General features: G+C 37.0%; 2 protein-coding genes across 3 annotated transcripts in view; one reads left to right on the top strand and one right to left on the bottom strand.

The window, feature by feature from the left end:
- LOC142335479 (uncharacterized) overlaps positions 1-4,820 on the bottom strand; it is a 31,180-nt gene extending 26,360 nt beyond the window's left edge. The window contains exons 1-2 of one of the 2 annotated variants that reach the window (XM_075384004.1): positions 4,611-4,820; positions 1,757-1,930 (exon numbers count right to left, since the gene is read on the bottom strand). In XM_075384004.1, the coding sequence (XP_075240119.1) occupies positions 1,757-1,883 (127 nt within the window). In that variant the 5' untranslated portion in view covers positions 1,884-1,930; positions 4,611-4,820. The remainder of the gene's footprint in view (positions 1-1,756; positions 1,931-4,610) is intronic. The other variant, XM_075384003.1, reaches the window with a different exon arrangement.
- Positions 4,821-8,545: 3,725 nt separating this feature from the next.
- On the top strand, positions 8,546-12,050 carry LOC142335006 (uncharacterized). The gene is made up of 3 exons (XM_075383335.1): positions 8,546-8,863; positions 9,780-11,690; positions 11,748-12,050. The coding sequence occupies exons 1-3, from the start codon at positions 8,546-8,548 to the stop codon at positions 12,048-12,050; spliced, it is 2,532 nt and encodes an 843-aa protein (XP_075239450.1).
- The last annotated feature ends 414 nt before the right edge of the window (positions 12,051-12,464 follow it).

The following is a 12,464-nucleotide window of genomic DNA, read 5'->3' as shown; positions in this document are numbered from 1 at the left end:
AACAAACTTTTTGTCCAATCGAGAGATAATTTATTGTATTTACTGGCTTCCGTTGAATGCTAATGAATTTAATGGCGTTGATAATACGTGTTTTCTCGAAAGTTTCGTGCTTCTAATGGATTTAACCATATTTGTTGATTTTTTGAAATTATGTTAATAAAAGAGGGATATCCCATTTTTCTTGAAAAATTATTTTAAAATAGAAGAGTTTTTAGTTAAAAGTTCATTTTTTAATGCCTTCGACACTTTTCTCGGTCAATTTTTTCTTGATTTTGCTGTTTTTGTTCTTTAGATAGCTGTAAATTGCTCACAGGTCTCCTAGGCTTGTAATTGAGGATTGAATGAATGATGATACCCGAAACAGTCAGTTCATAGCGAATAGTCTTAAAATTTATGATAAACATTTTGAAATGTTTATGATAAACATTTTGAGTTTCTCTTTAGTTTGTTTCTAGGGCATAGTCTGACCAAAGGCAGGTCCTTTTGGTTTTGTAATGGCTTTTTAGTAATTTATCAAGGATTATTTAAATAAAAGCTGATGAGCTTTTTAAGATTTTTGAAACTTCTTGTAAAATATGTTGATTAGTTCTTAAGTTTCGCCTCACTGTTCGTTCTTTTTGTCGACTTGTTACCTAATCTCATCACTTGTGTAGTTAAGGTTTTATCTGACTACATTTTGACGTTGTTACTAAGTGCTTTTAAAATTAGATTTTGAGTTTTTGCTGTGAAGTTCTTGTTGGTGCAATTTTTTTTGTCTTTCAGTCTCTTTAATGTCAGATCATGTTGGTGCTGTAATGAGGCATGGCATTAGGTAATTCAATTAGTAGATAGGTTGTGTAACGATTTTTTAACATTGTCAAACATCTGTTTTTGGGTTTGCCGCTTTTTCACCCCTAATCATTTAACCCCCTATCATTTAACCCCGATTTATTCACCCCCGTATCATTTAACCCCTTTATCTTTTAACCCCTCTATCCTTTCACCCCGATTTTAACCTTTCTATAAAATAAGGATTATTAAATTAGCAATATAATCATTTCGCCATGCCTCGCGGACCATGGCCATGCCTCAGTGGCCCGTGGGACTTGATATGAAACTATCACAACCGAACGTGGGATCAATTTATCCACTCAATTATGAAACAACATGCCTTTAATGTTGACTGCTAATTGGCGGGATGAAATGATAGAGGGGTGAAATGATAGAGGGGTTATATGATAGAGGGGTGAAAAAATCGGGGTTAAATGATAGGGGATTAAATGAATAGGGATGGAAAGAAGTAGAACCCTATTTTTGTTATCTCTTCATTTGGTTGACAATTTAGTCAAAAATGTAGACGAACTCGGGTCGGAACATCATGTGCGAACGCACATTAACGAGCCGCCTTGTTCTTTTTTATAATAGTATTAACAATTTGGATTGTTTACCGGCGTTAGTCGTTCAAAAAAGTTTTTCAAAACCAGAGCAGACACTATTAGATCACGAGATCTGTTTCAAATGACTTTTTTTCATTATCACGAAGATATCCTGATTCTATATGCGAGTTGCGCTTAGAGAACTGAACAACATGACCTCAATTCACTGCCCGCAACCTAAAAGGGAATAAACCGGCTTTTTGAATTATTAGGATACAAAAATGTTAACCACCAATAAAGGGAGAAAATTTAAGAAGTAAAAGTTTGACGCCCGTCGTTGGTCATGTTTGTAAATGTTTAACTATTCTTTTGGCACGGTCAATGAAAATTAATGAGCTTACCAAGAATGCACATTCCCTCAGTGAAAGCGATGAATGCGATGAGTTTTCTGGCGTAGCTGTGGACAGTTTGTAGGAAGAAGAAACAGTAGAGATAGATGAGGCATCCGATGACAGAGAGAACTCCCATTATGATGAACAAAGTCGACAGACCGGGACTGGGATCCCTACAATCAACTAGGATACCCAGGTTTAGGTTCGCGACCCTAGACTGCTCTTATCAGACCATTTGGGTCTCACACTGGTGGCGTGGTGCAACCCAAAATACATGGTCTGGGAAACGCTTGAGTCGCACGATGGTCTGGACAATGGTCACACTACGGTCTGATCAGAGGGCAAAATCGGGAAAATGGTCTGGACAATGATCGCGCTGCGGTCTGATCAGAGGGCAAATTCGCATTATAGTTTGATCATAGGTCGGACGAAAGTCTGGACAGTGGTCGCACTACGGTCTGATCAGAGACCAAAGTCTGGACACAACTTACCCCAAAGTCTGGTCACAGAGCATTAACTGACCATATTTATTTGACTGCAGTTCTTTATCACTGTTTTTGATAACTCAAAAAAAGTTGCGAGCACTTCAAAATGACTTTCTATTTATATTTTTATCAATGTTTTGTCCAAACCTTAACAAGATATACTTAATTTTATAATTTTAAGTTGAGTAGTATAAAGGTTTGAATTGAATAATTTTGGCAAATAACAACGGATTATGACATGTATTCAGGAATGCTCTGATCAGAGGGAGCGTTGGTCGCGCTAAAGTTGCGCAAATTTTTTGGGTTGCACTAGGGTGGCACCAATTCTTGGGCCGAACTACGGTCTGATCGTCGCCCAACGGTCTGATCAGAGGGATTTGGGTCGCACGATGGTCTGATCAGAGGTTTTTGGGGTCGCACTTTAGTCGCACGATTTCTTAGCTCGGACTACGGTCTGATCAGAGGGCATAGTCTGGGAAATAGTCTGATCAGAGTGGTCTGGGTCGCGCACCTAAACTTGCGTATGTTACTCAACATTTGTAACAATTTTTCTTGTTTTCATAGTTTTACTTTAAAAAACCACAATTTTTTGGTTATGCGGTTAAAGTTTTAAAATATAATTTTTACCTCTATTCCCAGTTTTTAGTTATTTTCCAATTAAAACAATGTTTACTGTCTGCACGCAGTGAGAGAAATTAAACGCTGCTGAGAAAGTTTTGTCATGTTTCTGTTCATTGTAATCAAAGTTTTTAATTTCAAATATTTTAAGAATGCTGAAATTGAGCTCATATTGATGCCTGAAACATAAGAAATTGCTGAAGATACAAATTCCTCCCGCTGACAAAATATCTCTTTTCCCTGGAAACTGACATTAAGTAGCTAATGTGCCAAAAATCGATCAATATACTCAATTTCGACACGTTTTTTTTCAACCAAAATTTTGAGACCTGTAAACGTGTGGAAGCTAGTTACACTAAGCCGGGTTAGTTCCAAGTTGCTTCAAAATGGGATATATGTACTCCGTTTTAATATTGAATGCTTTCGGGGCAAGCGTAAATTATTAGGAAAATATTTGGTTACTAATTTCCACGCCATAAGTCAATAGCTTCCTCACTATAAGTAACTCTTTTCCATGTTACGCTTTCTCATCGTAGCATTTTTTAATTACAGAAGGAAAAAGCCTAACTGGTAATTAATTTCACCAAATTTCCCGTTTTATAAATGTAGTGATATTAAAAGACAATAAGCACTTTGCAATTACCCATATCAATTTTCACAAAAAAAAACAATTCAATTTTGCATGTTCCAAAAGCTGAAATTGGGTTGTACTTATCCGTGAATGCTCGTGAATCCTTTTTGATAATATAAGTAATTTATTTCTAAGTCTGGCGTGACTATAAAACATCAATTAAAATGGTATACGAATCGTGAAAATTGGGGACAAATTATGATTTTCGATTCAAAAAATCGTCAGGTTTATTGAAATTTGCCATTTTGCACGTGGTGGTCTTTGGCAGCAAATTTACCGTAGCACTTTTCCACAATAAAACAGAGTTGCCTAAAACTCTGGAAATAAGTCACTCATAAAATGGATTATAATTTGTAACAATTGTTCAAGGATAAAGGTAAACCAATTCGGATCTATTCTGTTTCGGCCTACCAAATTAATGGGAAGTTATGCTTTATGACCTTCAGGTGCACGTGCATTATTTTAGCATACTAATGTGCTATATAACAACACATAATTTGTAACTGGGGGTCGAAAAATCACTGGGGGGGGGGGGGGGGTGAACAGAATAGGTCTACAAATTCGACCGTTTTGATTATGTAATTGGCCTGAAACTTTATTGCTTTAATCTTATCAGTAATTAGTTGAGACCAAACATAAAAAATTAATTGTTCTTATTAACAGTGCTATGGGTAATTGCAAAACTGCGTATTGATTTCTTAACCCACAATTGATATCAAGAGCGACACTTCTGAATTTAACCACCAATTAGGCTTTTATTCTTGTCAAAATCTTAGTTGTTAGATACTTCAATGGCGAGAACAGGTTATGCGTGGGATCTAGTGATTATGGCGTGAAAAACAGTTACAAAGTACTGCCAATAGTTTTCACACTTGATGCAAAACACGTATCGTGGAAATGTAGTTGCACATATATCCAATTTCGAAGCAAAATTTCAACTCAACTCCCTTGGTGTAACTAGTTTACACACGCCTACAACTATAATCTTAAAACATGAGTCGTAAAAATAACCAATAACGAGTATATATAACGGAGTATCCCATATGGGCCAAGTAAGGCTTTCTTTTAATTTTCATCGCCCCGCTAGTAGTTCAGGAACTAATTCACAATAGCTAATCAATTAAACTACCTGTCAGACATTTGGACGGTTTTGATGCTTCTGACTCTGTGGTAAAAGTTTTTGTACTAAAGAAATGAACAGCTTGTCTCTTATTCTGTCGCGTTAGTCCGTGTCGATTTAAATAATGAGCACAACATCTCTGTCTGGTTCATCATATTGACATTATTGTTGTTGTTGTGGAGGTCGATGGTCAGAAATAAGCCCAAACAAGTTATAAACGATAAACTTAATCCGTTTCAACGATGCGAAACTTTGTTGTAGTACGGTTTATAAAATAAACGGAAATTTGTTTGAATTTGGTAATACTAGACAAACATAGCTTAATATAATTTTATCAACTACCATCACAATTCTCTTCGAAAGACTCAACAGTATTTGTTCAAACCCTCCAAATTCAATTAGGGTCAGAAACATTGTTAAGTGAGCCTGGATGTTTGTTGAGGCAATTTTGGTACTATTTGAAAACTCTTCAAAAAACTGGCCATGTTCAAATTCATACAATGACATAAGTGTCTTGACAAACAAGTTTAAGTTTTCGTAGTTCCATGCAAAAACTTGATTATTCATAGAAACTCTCCGAGTTTATATACTTATATACATCCCAAGACTAATATCCAAGACTACGACAGAGTTTCTTATTGCAGACGAGCCAACCAAAGACGAAGAGTTTTTTTTTCAAGGGTTTTCAGACGTCACCCGACCATGAAGGCCTGACATTTTTTTGGTTACAGATGTCACCAAGAGATGATCGCCCGAGGTTCCAGACGTCACCTTAGAAGTCCTTCCCCGGTTAGACGTATCCAAAAAAAACGTGATTTTTTTTTGCGACAAAAAATCTCAAACACACAAAAACTGTCCCCCAACGAGCTTTTGGTAGATGGTTTATGAAAGAAATAGCCGTGAGCAACTACAAGTCAGCAATTAACGAAAAAAAAACACAAATTGCCCGAAAAAAACGATATAGCGTTTTTTGCATCGGAAAAACTCAAAAACAATTTTCTCAATTTGTCGCAAAAAATCTACATGAAAGTAAAATTTTTATTTGAATGGAACACTTCAGTTGGACTTAAAATCAACTTTATTTTGGTTGAACACCTTATGTAAAATTTTTGCTCAAAAATGAGAAAGTCGCAAAAGTGCTTTTTTGAGCGTCAAAAATAAAAAAAACGTTTTTCTAACGTCTTAATGAAAACTTTTTATTAAATCCAAAAAACCCATTGATTAACCCCCCTGGGTTTGTTGGAAAATAAGCTTCAAAATCAGTTTATCGATTTCGCAATTTTGTAAAGAAGCAACTCAATTTTGACAAAAATTGCTTCTTTGAATCTAAAAATTCAAAAAACGTTTTCTTAACGTTTTGAATAAAACATTTAATAGTTCCACGAAAACCCATTGATTAGCCCCCCTGGGTTCGTTGGAAAAGAAGCTTCAAATTCAATTTATCGATTTTGCATTTTTGTAAAGAAGCAACTCAATTTTGACAAAATTTGCTTCCTTGACTACAAAAAATCAAAAAACGCTTTTCTAACGTTTTAGGGAAAACCTTTTAATAAATCCAAAAAACCCATTGATTAGCCCCCCTGGGTTCGTTGGAAAATAAGCTTCAAAATCAGTTTATCGATTTCGCAATTTTGTAAAGAAGCAACTCAATTTTGACAAAAATTGCTTCTTTGAATCTAAAAATTCAAAAAACGTTTTCCTAACGTTTTGAATAAAACATTTAAAAGTTCCACTGAAACCCATTGATTAGCTCCCCTGGTTTTGTTGGAAAACAAGTCTCAAAATCAGCTGATTGAATATACAAACTTATAAAGAGGCAACTTGAAATTTGCAAATTTGCTTCTTTTACTTAAAAAACTCAAAAAAACATTTTTCTAATGTTTATTGGAAATTATCAGTAGATAACAGGAAAGCGTTCGAAATAGCTCCTTCCGTTTGTTTGAAAATAATCTGAAAATTTATTTCATTTATTTCAAAACTGCAAAGAAGCAACAGAAAGTTGGCAAAATTGTTTCTCTGTTATATAAAAATCAAAAAAAGTTTTTCTAACGTTTTTTTTCTTATTAAAGGAAAAATCAATCAATTTTCAAAAAAGAGCTATTTTATATACCTCCGCAGTTCATTAAAAAACAAGCTGAAAAACTATATAACCATTCTGCAAAACCGAAAACAACAGACAGAAAATTACTGAAAAGCTTCTGACAAAAAAAAACCTGCAAAGAGGTTTGTGTTTTCTTTGATCTTAATTGCATACTACTAGCCGCGAGCCTAGTTAATGGATTAGTACGCTTTCCTAAGAAAACCCAACATTTACACTTATATTGTTTTCATTTTGCATACTACTAGCCGCGCATCTAGTTAATTGAGTAGTATACACTGAAAATACCTTCTCAAGAGAAATAAAAGAGAAGAGAAGATCTCAAAAAGAAGTAAATCAAACGCTCTCGAATAAATCCCCACTCAAATTCATTCACGCATATAGTCCCTTTAAGTTGGAAAATTCAAACGTCGAAGTTACCGAAAGAAGTCCCTTTTCCCTCTTTGGTCTCAGTAGTCACCAACTGAAGAGGAGTGTGTTTCCGTTGGGTCGCAGTTGTCACCAAAGTAAAGCTGAGCAATTCATAGGTGGCAGATAATATCCAGAAACAAATACAAGCAGTTTAATGGTAGCAGTTGTCTTTAACTTCATAAGAATCGCAAAACAGAATTTCTTGGAAAAGAGCTTCAAAGTAGACCCAGCTTTTAAGCAACCAGTTTTCTCTGCTTGTCTGTAGCTCACGTTGCCTGGTCGCACCGCATTTTAAATTCTAAAAAAAAGTTAACTTATTTTGAAGAAGTATCAATATAGATTTAGTTTGTTTGGTTTTAGTTTTTTTTTGTTCCCAAAAACTCCACACAAAAAAAAGAAAACACTTCAGTAAAATATTTTCTGGTACTTTGATTGTGATTAAAGGAGAACTAAAATTTACAGGAGAATCGTTGCGAAGTCATATATGTAAAAAAAATTGAAAGCAATTATTTGGTCCTGTTCAACAAATCAACGGTACACACGCGCGAACGCTTAGTTTTTCCTTTTTTTAAGCAAATTTTTAGCTAGATTTAGCACCAAAAAAACACCTTTAGGATTCCTGTTTTTGTGAAAATTTGTGTTGCTACTTTTGAACGAAAAGAGCTAGGCTGATTAGCCTACAAAAACTTGAGAGGTTTTTAATTTACCAAAAAGTCGTCGCTCCGTAAATTTCGAGCCGTTCTTTACCTTTAATTTAAGTACAACAGAACCATTACGAGTTGACTACAGCCGGTTCATCAAGATGACAAAAGAAAACAGCCAGAAGTTACAATACGCATTGAACAAGTTCAAAATGACTGAGCTCAACTTTAAAAATCAGCTTGATCTCTTACAGACATCCGTTGAGCAGAGAAAAAGCTTCCGCACTCTTTCTTTGTTGATCAACAAAATCATGGAGAGCGTTGAAGAGCTGAAGACAAACCTTGACAGCATCATGATTAAAAAAGTAAGCTCCATTAGCATAAATTCGGTCATGAAGCGTCAATCGAACTTGATCTCTCGTCTAGAAAAGTTGGAACTAGAAGTCAGCAGTCTCGACGATGATGGTCAATTGAGTCAATCATCAACTCGAGTGCGTGATGACATCAGCTGCATCTCACAGTCCTCAAGAAGACAACTCGAGTTGCATCGATTGACACCGGTTTCCCAAAACTCAGAGCAAAACAACATGACAGGAAAGAACCCTGCCAGCGATGTCTCCCCTCCAGTGGCCCCAAGACCGGCGAAACCATCGTTTTTCCTTCCATAAGGAGAAAATAAACCCAACCTTCTCTCCAAATTCCTTCAGAGCAACAGCCAATTTGCGCAGGATACTAGTGAATTGACTGAAGAATCAGTAAAAAATTTTACGACGGTTGAACACATAAATCAGTCAATGTCGTTGTTAGCAGCCCCAACACCAGCATCACCCCTATTATCCAGAGCAAACATTCAGGACAGATTTGTCGTGAGTAATCCTCAATCCCCAGTACACAAAGTTGTTCTCAGAGAGCAAGAGATTACTTTCAACCAGTTTGCTTCAATTCAACAACCCTCCATTCCAATGAGTCAAACTGCAGTCTTATTTCCCGTTGAATCTATTGATAACCAGCCGGAATTAATTCACTCATCAATTGGAGAATTGAACCAGTTCTCTAGTTCAAAGCTGATCACATTGCCCGAAATGCCAATAAATCAACCAGCAAATGCCACAGTTAGACCAAAAGAAAAGTCTTCTGTTCCCTTAGATAACAAAAGAGAAGATCAAAGCATACAACGTCTTGCATTAGATTTACAAAACTCAGTTCAACATAACTGCCCAGTTAACAAAACCAATACTTACCAAACATCAAGTTCATGCAATTTGAACGAGCAAATGCTTCAGCGTCAATTTCATTCAGAAAAAGGAACAAATAGAGTGACAAATGAGACCACGCCAAATCCATATTGTTACGAAGACAGTCGACACAATCCCCTACATTTTGACAACAATCAAAGTGCAACTGCTCAAACTGTTTCAAACACTCAATTTTCAGCTGTTCCAATAAGTTAAAACCAGAACAGCGTAAAATTGGCGTCAGCAATGTCGTTACCAACAGTAGCGCAAACAAACGTTTCCCAACAATTTCAGAACCCACTTTACCCAACTGGAGTTCATTTTAGCAATGGAAATTGAACGGAAGAACCAAACAATGGAATTGTTTTCCCCTCCAATACAACACTCAACAACCAAGGTACCAACCTTGTTTGCTGTACATCATCTCAGCCACCAAAATTGTCCGCTTACTCCGGAAAATCCCTTTACAAACTACCAAACAGCCATTCTTCCCCCCTTTACTCAATATATTAGCCAACCAAACATTTCGGGAAATTCGAAACAAATCCCAAATTGGTCTTTTTCTGGAAATCAACTGTTTCAGCCACGAACTGAAAAACAAACAGAAACAATCCCATTTGAAAATAATTTTAATTTACAAACCACAAACAAAAATTCCATTAAACTTCCACCAATAACAATATCAAATTTCGATGGTAACCCACTGAAATACCATGAGTGGATAAACAATTTTTTCAACCTAGTTCACAATAATACTGGCCTTACGGATACACACCGTAAAACATACTTACAGAACTCGGTCGTAGGAAAAGCCAAAGAAAAAATTCAAGCCTACTCGTGTGACTCAGCTTACTACGCGATTGCTTTGAAAGAGCTCATGGATCACTTTGGAGATCCCAGCATTGTTGTGAATGCTTTCATCAATCAACTGGAAGCCTGGCGTCCGAACAATGACTACAACAAACACAGTTTCGTATCTTTTGCATCTTTTCTCAAACGATTAGTGCAAGTTTTTGAATATTTAGGCTTCAAAGCCGACTTGCAAAGTTCAACATTGATGAAAAAGGCAAAAGAAAAAATTCCACATAATATTCTGATAAAATGGACAGAGTGTACAATAACATCAATTGGAAATCAACCAACCGTGTCTGATTTTCAGAAGTGGCTTGAAGTACAGGCCCAAGTATACGACAAAATCAACAGAGAAAATGTTCATAAGCCGTTTAATAATTGGAACACTTTCGGTCACAACAGTAATAGCATTAGCAGAATTAACAACAACAATGATAATAGGAACAGCAATGCTACTAATCAATTTTCTAATACTTCACAAAACAATTGGAAACCGAATTCATTGCACTCAAGTTGCCCTTCAAACCAGCATGGTCAACCACCCTTTCCTCCGCGTAAAGATGCTGATCAGTCAAACAGGTCTTGCGAGAAATGCAAAGGAAGCCACATACTCGCAACATGCCCTGAATACCAGAAATGTGCGCCAGACCAAAGGTATGACATTGTGAGCAAGAACAATCTTTGCTCGAACTGTTTAAGCAACAAACATTTTAAGCAGTCATGTCCGTCCACAAAACGATGCCAAACATGTAAAGGATTTCACCACACAACTTTGCATGATCCTTCGAAACAAGTTAAGCGGCCCACTGCTGCCTTCTCAACAAGCAATCCCAATCAGCCGACACAAAATCTAACAAGCCCCCAAACACAGCCATCCTTTCAACAACAAAAACAAAACAAAAGTACTGACACTGTCAGCAGTACAAAGAGCCAGCAGACAAGATACGCTCAATCTTTTTCTGGTAAAAGACAATCACAGCAACAAAATATTCAACGCGCCCATTTGAGTGCTTCGAATCCGGCCCAAAACTTCAGTATCAACCGAAATACAATTCCTCCTCCTGAATGGTATGAACAACTACAAATAATACCAGTTTCATTTGTAAACGGAAGTAAAGTGTTTGATACCTACGCCTTGATTGACCCCGGAAGCCAGTTCACCTTCCTGCTGGATAAAGTTACTAGCTTTCTTGTGCTTCCCTGCGAAGCCCAAGCATCAACAACTCTGCAGTACCTAAACACTGAACATGAAATGCCACTGTCCAAAATTAGTGAAACAGTGACAGTAACGCCTTATGACAAAATCAGTCAACACTTCATCATTGCAAGAGCCTATAGCACGCCATGTCTCAATGTATCACCCGCTAACGTTCTTGAACTCAATCAATTATGCGACACCTTCAAGGAACTTAGTCACATTTATTTCACTGACATAGCCAACGGTGCAATAGGCGCCCTTCTTGGTGTCAAAACGTTTCCCTTCACATATCCAGTCGAGGTAATCCAAGGTAGCAAAAAGCGCCCATTCGGCGTAAAAACAAAGCTTGGTTGGACTCTCGCTGGAGAGTACGAGCTATCTCCTAAAACAATGAACTCAAACAAGCCCCCTCGCCAACCATTCATTTACCATGTCTGCCGGAAAGACACTGAAGAGGAACCATTGGACGAATTAGTTCAAAGATTCTGGAAAATAGAAGCTGAAGGTACATTACCCGAACAGAATGAAGACAGCTCACTAGACCAATTAGCAGTCCAAACAATGGAAAACTCAATCTATCACAACGGTGAAAGATATCAGATTGGCCTTCCTTGGAAACCTGTAAAGAAACTCCAGAATAACTATTTCTCAGCAGTCAGTCAACTAAAAAGTCTACAAAAACGACTACAAAACGATCCCGGTCTCAATTAGAAGTACAACCAGACACTCAAAACAGACTTGGATAAAAATTTTGTCAAGCCAGTCGAAATGCAAGCACCACCCCCAGAGTCAATATGGTACCTACCTCATCATCCAGTCACTATTCCAAACAAACCCGGAAAAGTGAGAAGAGTTGACAACGCAGCATCAAAATTCCGCGGTGAATCACTGAACTCAAATATTCTAACTGGTCCTGATTTGCTAAACAACTTAGTTGGAGTGCTGTTGAGATTCAGAGAACACCCGGTTGCTGTTTTGTGGACATCGAAGGAATGTTTATGCAGATTGCCGTGAGACAAGAAGACCAGTCTGCTCTTCGTTTCCTTTGGATGATAGACAACTCCATTCGACAATTTCAATTCACTAGATTAATCTTTGGCGCAACATGTTCACCATTTTGCGCAATTTATGTGCTCAATAAATGTGCAGAAGACAACAAAAGTGAATTTCCAGCCGCCTTGAACGCTATTAAACACCACTTTATTATGGATGACTACATTCAGTCCCTGCCAACAATTTCAGAAGCCTAAGAAGTCATATCACAGACAACAAGATGCCTGAAAAATGGTGGCTTCAGGTTGACAAAATTTGTTTCGAACCAACCAGATGTACTTGCTGACATCTCTTCCGACGACAAAGACGAAACAAAAGAGATCATAAGAGTCCTTGGTCAAAAATGGAACATAACAACTGACGATTTTGTCATGT

This window comes from Convolutriloba macropyga, chromosome 2, assembly GCF_964194025.1.
Source record: "Convolutriloba macropyga chromosome 2, txConMacr16.3, whole genome shotgun sequence".
In the NCBI taxonomy this organism is placed as follows: domain Eukaryota; kingdom Metazoa; phylum Xenacoelomorpha; order Acoela; family Convolutidae; genus Convolutriloba; species Convolutriloba macropyga.
The sequence above is the reverse complement of the archived record's forward strand: the minus strand, read 5'-3'. Positions and strand labels throughout refer to the sequence as shown.